At 40.8% G+C, this 16628-nt stretch overlaps 1 protein-coding gene across 1 annotated transcript in view; it reads left to right on the top strand.

The window, feature by feature from the left end:
• Window positions 1-16628, top strand: part of ERC2 (ELKS/RAB6-interacting/CAST family member 2) — a 743450-nt gene that overhangs the window by 381797 nt on the left and 345025 nt on the right. Inside the window, exons 7-8 of the mRNA XM_059940600.1 lie at window positions 5544-5681; window positions 13327-13467. Coding sequence (XP_059796583.1) covers window positions 5544-5681; window positions 13327-13467 — 279 coding nt within the window. The remainder of the gene's footprint in view (window positions 1-5543; window positions 5682-13326; window positions 13468-16628) is intronic.

The following is a 16628-nucleotide window of genomic DNA, read 5'->3' as shown; positions in this document are numbered from 1 at the left end:
TATAAGATGGAGTTTTAGAGGTGGTTGACGGTGTTGGTTGTACAACATTATGAAGGTATTTAATACTACACTGCTGCTGAAGTATACACTTAAAAATGGGTTAGATGGCAAATTCTTTGCTGTATGTATTTTACCACAATAAAAAAAAGAAAAGGTATTTCTGAAGCATTATGAGAGATTTGCAGTCCTGTAAATTCATGCTTCCCAAGCTACCTGTTTCTTTTTTAAAATATCTAATTTGTCATGGAACAATATGCGGTCCTACTGTGTATGATCATTGTGCGGTTCTGGCCACATGTGACTCATGCGTTCAGAAACATCTCAATTTGTCTATACACTGCTCACGGTGACAAGTCCATCAGTCTTGTTCTTGAATATTGGTGTGATACATAGGCACTCTCGATTTTTGTAGTTATCTTATCATAGACTGGCAACAAAGAGTTGCATGGACCACATTTGGACAAGTGTCTAAGTCAAATCTTAGCTTTATATACGTATAGGAACTTGAGAGAGAGAGAGACAGTTGAGAGAAATTGTTTCAGGATGGTTCAGTTTCCAGGTTCGGGAGCTAACAAACACGCTCTCCCTAGGTGGGTAGATATGGGTTCTTTTTCTTTCTTTCTTTTTTTTTTTTTTTGGCTACCCATATTTTGAACTCTCTTCTGATCTTATGAAGGACCTTTCCTGATGGAAGGTGAAAATGTCAACACTTGGTTTCTCAGCCTCCTTTGCAGCTGGGCTGTGTACCCCACCCTGGCTCTGCTCATTAGATGTAGCTGCCCCAGAGTTGCTGGAATGTTGAGAATGTGACGCGCTCTCTGCTGCAGAGCCTGTAAGGTTGAGGCCATGGCGCTGCACAGCTACAGGGCTAGTGGTGGTGTTCAGTGGTCCATGGCAGCTGGGTTTGTGCTGTAAATCTCAGTTTCTGGTATTCTGCAGCTGGGGCAATAGTGTCTGCACTAGACCAGTCGCATCAAAACTATGAGCATTGTTCTGGGTTATTTTCCCCAACCCTGGTTCTCCAGTATTGCTGGTGGTTTGTAAATCCTCCTCCTTTTCTGCTTAAACCAGACTGCGTTGTTTTTGTTGATTCAGCTGAAAGGTTTGACTGATACCCTAGATTTGGATAACAGAAACTACAGAGATATGTGATATGGAGAAAAGAAAATTTTTTTTTAAGTAACTGAATTTCAGGACTCTATAAAGAAAACAGCCAAAAAGATACCTTTGGGTAATATTTGAAAGCATAAAGATGCTTCAGCATGTTTTAGGTACTCTGGCTAAATATGGAGCTTCTCCATGCTTTTTCTTCTTTGTAGGATCTAAGAACTGAAGGGACTCAGCTATCACATGCTCTGGTCTCTTTCTTTCATACAAGACACTCTCTTTAGGGTTCCTTCCATTGTTCTTTCATTCATTTAATAAGTGAATATGTGGTATTGCCAACACAGTTGGGTGCTATGGCCAGAAATACAACAATGAGTATGACAGAATTCTTGTCTTAATGGAACTCACAGCCACATTGTAAAGAGACAAGTAAAGAGGTGATTTTAAAAGTGTGTGAAAAGTAGGAGACTTAGCCTGGGCCAGAGTGGGTGTTATGGACAGAGAAGGCTTCCTGGAGGAGGTGAGGAATATGTTGATACCTAAGTATTTGAGTAGGACTAGGGTAAAAAATTGGGATGAGAAGAAACTCCCAAGCAGAAGAAACGAATAGGCAGAGATGGAGAGGCTATGAGAAAGCCTGGTCCTGGGAGATAGCAGGAGTGGTTTGGCAAGGCTGGGGTAAGGCTGGGGATAGTGGAGGGCCAGGTGAGCCTTCCCGTGAAGGGCCTCGTGTATGATGTCAGGGAGTTTGGGCTTTATCTGGAGGCAATGGGGGAGCAGTTGAAGAGTTCTAAGAAAGGAAGTCATTCAGTCAGATCTGCATTATAGGAAGGATAGTTGTGCTGCAGTTTTGGAGACCAGATGGGAGGGGAGCAAATGTGGAGTAAAGGAGGCTGCTGCTGTTTAGTCAATGACAACTCTTCCACTGAGGGCTGCATTTGTGTGAAAACTCACTAAAAAACTCCCTCTTGGCATTGCCCCTTCTCAGGCTTGGCAAGCCTGGAGCTACAGAAGTCAGTCTGAAGCCATTAGGATTAGGGCAGCCTGGTGACCTCCAGGGCCTGAGCTCTCCCTGACCCCTGCCCCCTCTCCAGTGGTCTCCTCTGAGAGGTGCAGGTACCACTTCAGCAGAACTGGCTCCTGCTGAGTCTGCTCAGCTGTGATGAAAAGGCAGCTCAGTTCAAAGGCAAGGACAACCCTGTGCTCAGGCCCATCTCTTATTTTATCAAGTCCCAGTGACCAGTGAGTTGATTATGTTGCTTAGGTGGATTCAGTTTTTTGCAGCATGTGGAATTTCTCACAGAATCCTCACTTTCCATCCCCAATCCTAAACCCTGGTTTTCAATTTGCTTATTTTTCATTGCCTGCTATTTCAACCTAGTACAACCTCACCCTTTGAAGAAAAGTTTCTACTTTTTTTCTTGTAAATGTTGTTAATAATTTACAAATATTAGAAAGCTGCAAAATAATTTTTTAAAAGCTACAGAATTTTACATTTGCTCCAGTCTCCTAAATTTAAAATTTTAAGAATTGAGTCCTCCTTGGAGTAACAAAGGAATATTTCCTCTTACAATGAGTCCTTTTAAAAAGCACAAACTTACTGTTCAAAACACATTTAAAGAACCATTCTTATATTTTGTAGTTGGTCTTAAATATCTTTTATTCTGTCTGTTATGTTCAAGGAGAACAAGCTGGCAGATGCAGTAAAGTATAAAGAAGAAAAGTAAAATCATCAGTCATACCACTGCCAAATAATATTTTAGTGAGTTCCATATATATATTTTGTTGTTGTTGTTGTTCTATGCTAGAATTTTCTCTTTTTACAAAGAAATGTCATATGATTTTACATTCTACTCTTTTTCCTTCTCATTCTCCGATTTCTACTTAGTTATCAGTTGTATGCAAACATGATTTTAAATACTTGCATAATGGTTTAAATTTTTATATACAAATATAAACTAAAAATTACACGTAATTTTACCAACCAGATAATCTTGGTTGGCATTAAAATTGAATAAAACCCACATGGTTAGAAAATTCAAGCAGAGAACTACAGAAATGTTCAAAAACAATAAACAGAAGGCCTCTTCCACAGTCTTGTACCCTAGACCCTTTCCCCCAAAGTTAAACACTATTAAAATTTCTTGTGAATTTTTTTCCAGAAAAAAATTTTATATTACTAGCTGTGTATATGTATCTATTTATAGGCTTATTTTTTATTTACACAAGAGGCTATGTTCCCCACCCTGGTCTGTACCTTGTGTTTATTAAGAATCATTCTTGGTGATCTTTGTGCAACATTTTTGAAGTGGTGTATCCCTACCTCTATAAATGTCTCCAGTTCCAGCTCTGTTTTTCAATCTTGTCTGTGGTATAATTGGCTCTTCTGCTGAGCTCTTAGATGTGAGATAATAGCTATGTCACTCCTGTGTCTCACCAGCCCACGTTTCTCCAGCTCTTATCTCCTACCTGAAGTATTCCTTGGACCACTGACCCTCAACATCCTTAATCTCCCCAGTAATTGAGGAGACCCCAGGGAGTCTCAACAGCAGTCTTCTTTAGCCTCTATTTGCAGCTCCCGAAGTCCCTTGAAATCAGTGATGCCACTACACCAGGGTTGATGCCCTGAGAGAAAGTCCCCTTTCTTCTGTCCAGGGCACTGTCTCGCAGGGTGAACACGGGGAACTTAATCAGTTTGCTTGGAGCCACCATGGATTTGCACACGTGTGTACACAAATGTGGGTGTGAGTGTACTCAAAATAATAACACACACTCTCTCAAGAGTCAGTCCTCTCAGCTGCTGGTTTCTTCTATGTAATGACTACATTCTGATATGTAACCATCCATATTTTTGCTCACTCATATATTTGCTTATTGTTTTGTGTAACCCCATGAACACTTGTCTGGAAAGGAGGGAGCCTTTGTTCTGACTGCAGATGATTATACCTTTTGAGTTCCTGTGTTTTGCATGGAGGGACAGTTCTTACAGTGGTAGCTGAATAGGAATACAATGCATTTTGATGAAAGAGAAGGTTAATTATTTCCCCAAACCAGGATGTCTGTCTCAAGGCAGAAAACATGTCTTATTAAAAAATACATTGGCAAAAAAAGGAAGGAGAAGAAGGAAGGGGGAGGAGAAAGGGAAAAATAAAACAAAGAAGGAAGGAGCAAAGGAAGGTGGGAAGAATGGAAGGTGGGAAGAATGGAAGGAGGAAATGTCCATCTCCATTAGGCCACATCTATTTTAATCATTGGAAAAATTAGCCACGTCCTCTGTCCTCAGATTGAGGGTCAGCAGGGTCGTTATCTTTGCATTCAGAGCTATTTTGATGCTGCTACTGCTGCCATCTCCACTGTCAACCTTCCTCCTCCTCATTACTGCTTCTACTCTTGTCATTATTTGTATTGCCATTCCAGATTCATGCTACGTGAATCAAGTAATCCCCAAATTTGTTTGAGTCACACATTGTGAAACATGCATTTGGAATGATTTCCTGAGAAAGCCTGGGTGCAGAATACAAATATTTTGAATGGACTTATCTTAGAGTTGTACTGCTTTTTTTCCTTGTCAATTTAAAACCCTTAATATGAATAAATTGTTTGTACAGTGGGACTTTTTTTTAATCCTTAGATAAGAAATACATGGTTTGAAAGCAGAGAATAAAAACATGAATGATAATGTACGCAATGCCCAAGAGAAGGTCCTTGCTGTTGCTCCTGGGCAGGCGTTACAATCGGCTATTTGGTGTGTTTATTTCAGGCTGCAGATAGTGGATAAAAGTGGCTGGTTGGTTGCCAGCACATGACTTATTTGCCAGATGGAGTGTTTAGTACTTGTTACATTTGATTTATATCACAGGTTCTTCCCATTAACAGTCTACTGGTGATAACCTACTTGGCTTTTCATGTGGTTACTTTGAAACAGCCACTTGACAACATTTGGCATATCACAAAGTTTAATACTGAATAAAGGAGTGAGTGAATGACTACATAGGTTCTGCCATATACTGATATGGTGCTCAGTGCAGAATGAGCACCCAGTACGTGTCTGTTCGTTGAATAAAGGAATCCTGAATATGTGTTTCTCTGATTCACTGCACCAAGATTAGGCTTATGGACTTGAGACTTAAAGGGCTGGTGAAAGAGGTAGAAATAGATAGAAATAATAGTGCTTACATGTCTGAAGGGCTTGCATTTGCATGGAGGGAGATATTCTGCTCATCTGTATTGCCATTTAAACACGAAGTTGAATTACGTGGAAGAAAGAAGGTCTCATCAAAATGGCCTTGATTCTGAGTCAAAGTGTAACTTCATAATACTGACAATTTCCATAATCTTGGGTCTTTTTTTTTTTTTTTTAGATAGGTCCACTTCAGGGACCTAGGCACTGAATATGTAATAAAATGTGCATTAAATATGGTGATCTTTACTTTCAGATTGAAAACTTGCAAGAACAACTTAGGGATAAAGACAAGCAACTGACCAATCTGAAAGACAGAGTGAAGTCCTTGCAGACTGATTCCAGTAATACGGATACTGCACTGGCGACGCTTGAGGAGGCTTTGTCAGAGAAGGTAAGCTTGGACTAAAAATTAGCGGGGGTATCAGGATTTAGGGAAACATGGTTGGGAGGAAATGATCCAAATGCATTTCAACGTGCTTGTTTTTCTCCATGCACCCACACTAAGCCTAGTCCCAGCTGGGCCTCGCACTCCCGTGCTCGCCCTTTGCAGTAGACTTGGCACACTGAAGCCAAAGGTGTCTTTTTGAAATGCATACCTGGTCACATCACCCTTGTCCCTGATTAAAAACCTTCACTACCTTGTCATTGTTTTTAGGATGATAAAAACTGAAATCTTTAACCTCACCCATAGGGTCCGTCCCTTCATCTGCTTTGGCTCTTATCTGACCAGCCACTTCTCTGCCTGCCTCACTTCCCTCCCCTCCCCTCCTCTCCCCTCTTCTTCCCTCCCCCCCTCCACCCCTCCCTCCCTCCCTTCCTCCCATCTTTCCTTCCTTCCATCTTTCCTTCCTCCTTTTCCAACCTCATCCCCCATCTCTCTTCCCTCATTCTTTGTGCTCTAGGCATACTGGCCTTTTGGGTTTTTTTTTTAATTAATTTATTTTATTTATTTTTATCTTTGGCTGTGTTGGGTCTTCGTTGCTGCGTGCAGGCTTTCTCTAGTTGCGGCGAGCGGGGGCTACTCTTTGCTGCGGTGCTCAGGCTTCTCATTGCGGTGGCTTTTCTTGTTGCAGAGCATGGGCTCTAGGTGTGCGGGCTTCAGTAGTTGGGGCATGTGGGCTCAGTAGTTGTGGCTTGCAGGCTCTAGAGTGCAGGCTCAGTAGTTGTGGCGCACGGGCTTAGTTGCTCCGCGGCATGTGGGATCTTCCCGGACCAGGGCTCGAACCTGTGCCCCTTGCATTGGCAGGCGGATTCTCAACCACTGTGCCACCAGGGAAGTCCCGGCCTTCTAGATTTTTAAGTGCACCATTGTTCCCTTCTGCCTCAGACACTTTGCACATGCTGTTACTGAGCCTAGAATGTTCTTTACTCTCTGCAGACTTAATTCCTCTTCTTCGGAGAGCTCAGCTTCCTGAGAAGCTGTATTGCACAGTAGTCAAGAATGTGGACATTGGAGTCAGACTGCTTGGGTTCAAATCCTAGGTCTGACACGTACTACTTTGGACAAGTTACTTAACCTCTTGCTTTCTCAGTTTTATCATTTGTAAAAGAGGATAATAATAGTACCTACTTTAGTGGAATATGTTGAGGAGAAAATGCATTAATATATGGAAAGTGTTGAGAATAATAGGCATAATAAGTTATAGCTGTTATTATTATTATCAATCATTTCCTCAGGGAAGCCTCCTAGGTAAAATCCTCTCTTATGTTCTCATGAACACTGTGAATTTCCCAGAGCTCTTGTCACAATCTTAATTGTTCATTTATCTGTTTTAATGTGATGAATTGGTCTTCTCTGCTAGACTCCAAGCCTGAGCAACATACCCGTATATATGTGTTATTTGTGTGTGTTAGCTTACCTTCCCCCAGTGCCTAGCACAATACCTGCATGGGGGAGTGCTCAGCGGGTGTTGATTCAGTGAGTTGCCACCATATGACAGGCACTGCTGTGGGTACTGGGGGTCCAGTAGAGAAGAGAATGGGTGAAAATCCTAGCTCTCGTGGAGGTTAGATTCTAATGGGACTGAGGAGACACAGACAATAATTAAGTAAGTAAAACACATGGGACTTCAGAGGGTAATAATTTCCATAGAAGAAAGCAAGAAGAGGGTACAGGGAGTGCTGAGGTGAAATGGCCAGGTAGAGGGTCTTACTGAGAAGGGGGCATTTGAGGAAAGTGAGGGATGAACCATGAGCACTTCTGGAGGGAGAATGTAGTGGAGGGGAGAGCAAGTGCAGAGTGGGAGGGGGAGGGGGGGAAAAGAGTATCCCTTGAAGCCCCTGTGAGAAAGGATGAAAAATTTTGCCTTTCACTCCGAAGGGGATAGGAAGCCATTTGGAGGGTTTTGTTCTGATTGACATTTAAAAGGATTATTTTGATTAAAAGAATGAACAAAATCTATTAGGCAAATAGGTCATTCTGATGTTTACCGATTCCTGAAATGATTTCTAGCCCATTTCATTCTAGTTAAGTTAGTTCGTTCATTCTCTGGGCACTTTTGTAGGACTCATACTGTGCAGAGTGTGTGTAGTGTGCTCAGTCTTAGCTCTGCCACTAACTAACTGGGTGACCTTGACAAATAACTCTCTCTCCCAGGGCCTCAAATTTCCCATTTGTAGGATGGGAGAATTAGATTAAATAGCCCACTGGTTCCACAAGTCAGCGAATCTTAAAGAAGTCTTCTCTGGCCTCTACTTCAGAATCACCAGGAGTCGTCTGTTGAAAATATAATTATTAGGCCCCATGTGTACCTACTGAATCAGAACCTTGAGTAGTGCCTAGAAGTCTGCACTTTGGCAAGCTCCCTAGGTCATTGTGATATATACTGTAGTCTAAGAACCACTTCTCTATGCTAAAAATATAAAAGGTAAAAAAAGGAGCCATAATTCTATGCCTAGATAGTCTTAATGTTCCTATTAAAATTATAAGATTATAACTTTAACATTAAATTATAAATAAGAGACAAAATTTTATGTGGAAACATAAGAATAAATAAGATGATTTTTCAGGGAAAAATATTCTTTTTACAATTTTCAAGAATTTAGTACCAAAACTTTTTTTTTTTTTTTTTTTTTTTTTGGCTGTTTTGGGTCTTCGTTGCTGCGCATGGGCTTTCTCTAGTTGTGGCGAGCAGGGGCTACTCTTTGTTGCAGCGCGCGGGCTTCCCCCTGCGGTGGCTTCTCTTGTTGTGGAGCACGGGCTCTAGGCATGCGGGCTTCAGTAGTTGTGGCACGCAGTCTCAGTAGTTGTGGCGTACAGGCTCAGTAGTTGTGACTTGCGGGCTCTAGAGCACAGGCTCAATATTTGTGGAGCACGGGCTTAGTTGCTCCACAGCATGTGGGATCTTCTTGGACCAGGGCTCAAACCTGTGTTCCCTGCATTGGCAGGTGGATTCTTATCCACCACGCCATCAGGGAAGTCCCTCAAAACTTTCTTGTAGTAATTTTGTTTGTAAAATTTGAATAAAGGAATGTTGTTTCAAAAACTATTAATAATCATGTATCCCTTTTGCAGTTTTTGAGTGATACGATGTCAGTCCATTTGTACCCTTGATTTCTTTCTCCAAATATACAGAAATAAACTTATACCATATACATTTCCATATCATGTATTCTTGGCAGCATTTTATCCTTTTCCCCCCTACTAAGATTTGATTTATTCTAGTTTAAATCCCAAAACAATTCTCATACCTGAAACTACTCCCTTTACTTAAGTACTTCCTTTGAGACTGAGGAGATGTTCAGGAAGGAAAGCTGAGGTCTGTGGGAGTCTAGCCCCATCAAACTGTCCCCACTACTTGATAACTGCATCACGTGGGGCAAGCCTCTTCTCCTCTCAGGGCATCTCAGTAACTTATCTTCAAAATGTGCATTTAAACTAGCTGACCTCTAAATTCCTCTAAATCTTTTGGAATTACCTTGACAATAATTATTCAGTTTGCTGATCCACAGTCTCAGGCATGTGAAATCTGTACTGGACCATAGATGCGCAGTTGAGAACTTAGATGCCATGAAGGGCCATGCAGGGAGCAAAAATGAAGGAAGTGGGTTTGGTGTTAAGCAGTAGGGACTGCTGATGACTATGGCAAGATGGAGCGTCTTTGACTTACCGCAAAATATTCAAGTTCAATTTTATAATATGATGCTCAAGCCAAACAAAATAGCTCTTTGGACCAGCTGTGGCCCATGAGCTGTTAGTTTCCAAACCCTGTTTGCCTCTGATTTTTAGCCTTTCACCTGATGAAGAATAAAAGCAAACACAGAGAGAATTTTCTAAAGGTGCCAAAAATCAGAGCATTAGTGTATTTGAAAAACACAGACAAAAACATTGGATAGGAACTGGCAAAGTTCTCTATCATGGGACAAAGAATAGTAGATTTATTTTAATTATTTATTCCAGTGGGTATCAGACTTCTATCTGTATCTAAAAATAATCTTATCATCTAGAGAGTGTCTTAAAATACAGTTTCCTGGGTCCCATTTCCTAGTGATTCTGATTCAGTGCTCTGCTGTGGGCTCTGCTCTGGGGAATCTTTGATTTTTAACAAGCATGCCCAGTGATTCTGATGCAAGTGTTTGGAAGACCACACTTTGAGGAACAGTAAATCCATGCTCTTTCATTTTAAATATGGGAAGTGGGCTCAGTGAGGTAAAATGACATGCCCAGAAATGCAAATCTGGGACGTGTGCAGCACTGTTCCTCATCTCTGGGCCCTGGGCGGACGTCATTAATCAACCGTGGCACCAGTTAGCTTCTCAACCCAGCACTCTGGGAAGCCACTTCTGCTCTCTCTAAGTTAGCCCTTAGCTGGGACTTTATTGCCTCCCCAAGGCCACTCAGCTCATGGGTGATGGAATGGGACTAAAACTTAAACGTTCTGTTCTTTGTGTGTTTGACAATGCAATCTCTTTTAATAGCCTTCCCCTCACAAGTTCCATTTTTATCCACATGTAAGTGGACAGATCCTCTGCAACAAGACATGGGGCAAAAAATAAAATGATTAATTAAAAATCGTGAACTTATAAGAGCATTTAATTATTTGCTGTCCTTTGGCTGATGAATAGAACCCATTAGGCACTATTCACCATTTCACTTGGATTATTCCTTTTAATTTCTGGGAACTTATTCAAATATCCAGAGTGTGTAAAAATAAATAAATAAATAATGCTGCTTGGTGAGTTAAGATTGAGTATGACTTAGCTCTAGGAATGACACACAGAAGCTCAAGGAACCCACAGTATTTATAAAGCTGGTCTCGCCAAGCCTTGCTGTGGCCACGTAGCAGATAAGCAGTTGAGAAAGCCAGATAGCAGAGCTGGAGGCCACTGCAATGCAGTTCCCACCCAGTGATAAAGCACAAATAGATTAGACCTGTGCGCAGCCAGATGGGTGCACAAGGAACACTTGCCAATGCAAATAAGACTAAAACAAGAACACATTGTTGGAATTTCTGCAAGTTGGTTGTTAATCAAGTAGATCATGGCATATTAGGACCTTTTAACACATGTTTTTGACATCTGGCCCTGCGCGGCTGACAGTTAAATTAGTTTTGTGATTGACGGAGAAATATTTTGTAGTATTGAATCATCAATAACACTTAAAAACATTATACTGCTTGCTGATTTTCTTTGTCATCGATGCCCAGTCAATAGTACAAGTGCTTAGAGCAAATCAACCTAATTTCCAAGTGACTCTGACACCTTCTGGATGTTAACATGCATACTTAATTCCCCTTCCTTTGAAGACAGGATGATCCCTAATTTGAATTTTGTTCCTTCCATCAGCCTTTTTAATTGCCTGTTGTATGCCAGACAGTTTGCCCAGCCCTGGGTTAAGAGATTCATAAGATTTGACTGTTGCCTTTTGGAAAGCTAGGCTGAGAGAGTGGACATGCAATAAAACCAAGCAAAGGGTGCCTAGTGAGAATAAATGCATGTTTATGTTCTGGCCAGAGTGATTCCTGGGAAGGTTTCTAAATAGTGATGTGACATGGTCAGTTTGGGGCTTTAAAAATATCACTCCAACAGCCATGGGGTGGAAGTGATGGGATGGAGATGGCCTGCTCACTGGTTGACCAGTTGTGAGGCTTTTGCAATAAGTGCAGGCGAAAGGCAGTGTGGGCTCAATTGCTGAAATTGTTAAAAGTCCTTGAGAGACTTACCGTGCACTGAGGCCATTTCCTTCTTCTGTCAATCACATAATCATCTACTCTACAATGACACAGACAGAGTAAAATAGCACAGTAACTGAAATCAAGAAGAAACAAATATAGGCAATGTAATAGACTCATTTGTTCTATTTCTACCCCCACTGTTATAGTAATAATATACTTCATTTTAAAGTGCTTTTGAGTAATTACAAAACAACAATGGTACTTTTTTCGCCCTTGAAAGCATTAGACATAAATTATCGTCATTGGGGTAGAACAGTTGCTCCCCTGGGGGAACTTAAATCACAGGCTAAGTGTTCAAACTAACTTCCCTCTACATTAAACACCGTTTTACAGTTGTCTTATATATCAGGCATCATCTTGTACTATATACTTGTAAGAATATAAAAGACAATATTCTTAAGAATCGTTGCACCAACATTTTTTAACATGACCATCCAAAAGGAAATTCAAATATGTGTTAGGTAATTTGAAACAAGTTTCAGAAATCGAACTTAAATTTTACCCAAGCAGAATTTTCCTTAAAAAAAGAAGGTTCTGGGACTTCCCTGGTGGCGCAGTGGTTAAGAATCCGCCTGCCAGTGCAGGGGACATGGGTTCGAGCCCCTTGGGGAAGATTCCACATGCCGCGGAGCAACTAAGCCCGTGCGCCACAACTACTGAAGCCCGTGTGCCTAGAGCCCGTGCTCCGCAATAAGAGAAGCCACCGCAATGAGAAGCCTGAGCATCACAGCGAGGAGGGGCCCCTGCTCGTCGCAATTGGAGAGGGCCCGCGCGCAGCGACGAAGACCCAACGCAACCAAAAATAAATAAATTTTTAAAAAAATCCTTAGAAAAAAAAAAGTTCTTATTTTGATATCAGTAAGATTTCACACTTTTGGAAAACATGTCTACCAGAGTAATGTTTTTATTTCAATATAAAAGTCAAGGGCAGACAGACCCTCAGATCTCCTTGAATGGCTCCAGGTGTATGTTTGTGGCAGTGTGTTCTTTTTGGCGTGGCTAAGACTCAGACAGCCCTGGATGCCAGGGTGGGCCTTCTGTTTATGAGCTGGATCACCTTGGACGAGTCAGTCAGCCTCTCTGAGCCTGGGTTTCCTCTGCACTACTCTGTTACCAGAAGTACTGGTTCAGATCTCACAGATGTGATGAGGACTAGATGAGAAGGGTATATCACAGTGCCTAGCATGTAGCAACCTCTCAGTAAAAGAAGCTGCTGTTTGAACTTTGCTCAAATTCTAGCAATGTTTTTGAGTCTCTACTGATTGCCAAGAAACCATTGAAAAAATGTGGAAGTAAATAAACACCTCCAGACACATTGGAAAATCACTTATATAAGGAGCTTATTCTTTCTTTTGTCTCAAGTTTTCACTGTGAGTCCAGCTCTAAGTCCCAGAGGGGTCTAGGTCCTGCCCCACTTTGATCCCCTTTCTAGTGAGAAGACTCTTCAGAAACCAAGGAAAGTTCTTTGGCATCAAATGGGAAAGCCAAGCAAAGAGGGTTGATCCAAGAGGTTAGTTCTGCCTCTTCCCCTTACCCATACAAGACTTTAGGTCTTGGTGCCTGAACCTCCCTCTTCTGGAATTGCTCTTGGAATTTTCCTGGTACCACCATGAACTTGAACATTGAGATCCCTTGCAACCCTATGATATTAACTTTGATTAACAAGCTGAAAGCTTTATTGACTGTCTTTCCCAAATACTGTTATGCACAGCTTCTCTTCACAAACCCAGTTTTGAATATCTTGTGTTTGTTGATTCCTCTAGAACATTTCTTATGTGTATTTCTTCTTATTTCCTTTCATAGCATGCCTTGGCATGCACACTGATCGGTTCTCACCTCTTTTTTTGGGCAATTGCCTCACAGGAAAGAATAATTGAGCGTTTGAAAGAACAACGGGAGAGAGATGATCGGGAAAGACTTGAAGAGATAGAATCATTCCGAAAAGAGAATAAAGACCTGAAAGAGAAGGTCAACGCTTTACAAGCTGAACTGACTGAAAAAGAGGTGAGTCTGGAAAAACAACCACACTGATAGTACTCATAAACCCATATCCACGTAGCCTTGAGAGACTAGAGACTTAGTTTGAGGGACTGTGTGAAGGCTTGGGGGACCTAGTTACCTTAGCTTTGTAAAGCTATCTGAATTCAAAGAACAATATTTACTATAATTCCCTACATCCAGTGATGCTCTGTGCATATCTTCTGTACTCTACTGACCACATACCATTTAGCTCCTTGAAAGTTTTCTTGATGTCTTACCGTATTCATACGGCTTGGAGGATTCCAAGCCGTATTTTTTTTCAATGTCTCATGATCCCTTGTTTTTTTCAATGGGATTGAAAAAATTTTTTCAATGTCTCATGATCCCTTGTTTGAGATAACAATAACAACAACAGCATTGATAATAATAACAATAGCTCCACTTCGCTGAGGGCCTGTTATGTACTAATCCTTGTGTTGGGTGCTGTACGTTCATCTGTGCTTCTCAAATGGACCACTCAATACCCCCAGGTTAGGAGATATGGTACCATGCTGGACACATAGGTATAGACTGTGGCTGCTCTTCTGGGACATCATTTTTACATTACGGTAAATAATTTGAAAGAGTATTTTAATGCTAGCGCAAACATGGATACAGAAAACAAATCTCACCTGCATTTTTTAATGTAAAACAATATGCTTTAAAGAAATTTTTTGTTTGGTGGTTATGGAGAGTACCCCTATTCTGAGGGATGGCTATAACCCCTTTAGTTTACTTAGGGATACTTCGGTGGAGAAGTTTGAGAAGCAGCAATGCACGCTCTTTTATTCAGTCTCCGAAGCTCTGAGATATGTGCTATTGTCCACACCTGGTCACCTCACACTTATTTTTGTCTGTGGAAAATGTCTATCTCCTTTATGACATGTCAATCCTTTTGCTCTGTTGGGTTGTATCACAGCATAGTTGTATATGTCCCAGCTCCAAAGTATCACCTCAGACCTTGGGTTTTGATAATTCTATACAAATTAAAGTACTGTCTAAATTAGGAGTCCAAGAAGGGAACAATTGATGAGTAATAGGAATTTTGAGGAAACTTAGAAGCAAAATTTATATTCTCTAAAACTTAAGCTCACTAGTTTTTAGAGAAGAGATTATTTCTTTGATATGAAAATAAAGAATGTAAATCCTGGAGGATCTGTAATTACTGTAGTTAGTATGTAACAGAAGGCACAGAAGCTTCTATCTCATTTGCAGCATTCTTCACAGATCGCAAGTGTTATTCATGGGTTTGCACCTTAAAAAAAAAAAAAAAGAAATATATAGATAGATATGCTTCTAATTGAAAAGAGATCTTGATGACATGGTGGACCATAAGCTTTAAATGAAAATAATTTTGTAAATAATGCTTACATTGTATGAACTTCAGATAGGCATTTCTGCAAACATTTATTGTTCCTGTGTAATAATGTGCCTGCCACTGGGCTAGGTGTGTCAGTCAAGGTTCCACCAGAAAAACAGAACTGTACCAAGGAATTTAACCATATTAAGAAATTTACTGCGAGGAATTGGCTTACATAATTATGGAGGCTGGCTAAGCAAGTCCAAAATTCAGAGGGAAGGCCATCAGGAAGGGCGGGCTGGAAACTCTCAGACAGAAGCTGATGCTGCAGTCCACAGGAGGAATTTCTTCTTCCTGAGGGAAACCTTAGTCTGCTCCTAAGACCTTTCAACTGATAGGATCAGGCCCACCCAGATTATGAAGAATAATATCCTTTACTTAAAGTCAACTGACTGTAGATGTTAGTCACATCTACAAAATGCCTCCACAGCAACACTCAGATTAGTGTTTGATTGAATAACTGGAGGCTATGACCTAGCCAAGTTGACACATAAAGCTATCACCCCTGGCAATTTTAAATTTATAAAGGAAAACAGTGTATAATTGTTGTTAGCATGGAGCTTATAATTTAGTTGAGGTGGTAATAATTTTCACCATGACAGAGTACCTGGATTATAAGATTCTTCGTTATTTCTGTGGTAGTTACATGATAATGACCACTGAAATTGGAGTCAGAGACCTGGGTTCAGACCTATATCTCCCATTAATAGCTTGAGAACCTTGGAGAAGACAGGGCCTCATGTGAGCCTCAGTTTCCTTACCTGAAAAATGAGAATGGCTAACCTGTCCCTCAGAGGGTTGTTAGGACCTGGGTGGTTCGCTGGGTGATTGTGGTGGTATCTTCTTCAATAAGGTTGTTCCAGTGCCCATGAAGCAGTAAAGTGTTAGACCACATCATTTACTGAGAAACTGCTGTGTGCTTAGTGTTTTCCTAGGCACTGCAAAGGGATATAAAGGAAATGTACCCTGTCTGATTTTGGATGGAACCTGAACAATTTAGTCACATAGTTAGACGTTGCTAACCATTTCGTGTTTGCTGGTGGGCATTGCTCTCCTAGCTAGCAACGTTGTGTTCTGTGGTATATGCTAGTATTTACTTCTTTACCTTCTGGGATTTGTACTCTACAGGGAAGCTCTTGGTTTCTGGGCGTGATTAATGAATGGAACAACTTGGGTAACCCCATGTCAGAGTTGGAGAGATTCATTATATTGCTGAATCTGAATTTACAAAGCACTAGGCCGTAAAGTCTACTCTGAATTTTTAAGTAATTTTATCTTTGATTCTGTAGAAGATGTTTGAGAAACCATTGGTCATTTTTCATTAAAGAAATGGAATTTGTTAAAAACTTAATAGGATTCTTCTTTTATACTTGATTTGCCCTTTTGGGGGAGAAAAGAATTGAAGTTGGTATTTTCTTTCATATTTTTCTTAGAGTTTGTGCCACCTGACAGCAATAAACGTAAATGGAAGGTTCAGGGTGTCTGTTTTGTCATGACATGTAAAGACCACCTTGGGACTTAGATCATTAGCATAACTTTGAGACATGAAACATGCATTTACTGACCACACCATTTGGTCACATTTGATTTTACTGCAATTAGATCCTGCTTGGTTCTGTAAACTGGCCAACTTTAATTTCCTGGCCAGGGCCGACTATTGTTACCTTAGTAAGACTATATTTACCCTCTCTGTCTAATGCACACTTTATTACTACGTATAGAATCAATGTATTCAAATTGAAGACATTACTAGTAGAAATTATAGTGTTCTACTTACTAGTGTTCT

The sequence above is a fragment of the Balaenoptera ricei genome, chromosome 11 (genome assembly GCF_028023285.1).
Source record: "Balaenoptera ricei isolate mBalRic1 chromosome 11, mBalRic1.hap2, whole genome shotgun sequence".
NCBI classification, from domain to species: Eukaryota; Metazoa; Chordata; class Mammalia; order Artiodactyla; family Balaenopteridae; genus Balaenoptera; species Balaenoptera ricei.
The sequence above is the reverse complement of the archived record's forward strand: the minus strand, read 5'-3'. Positions and strand labels throughout refer to the sequence as shown.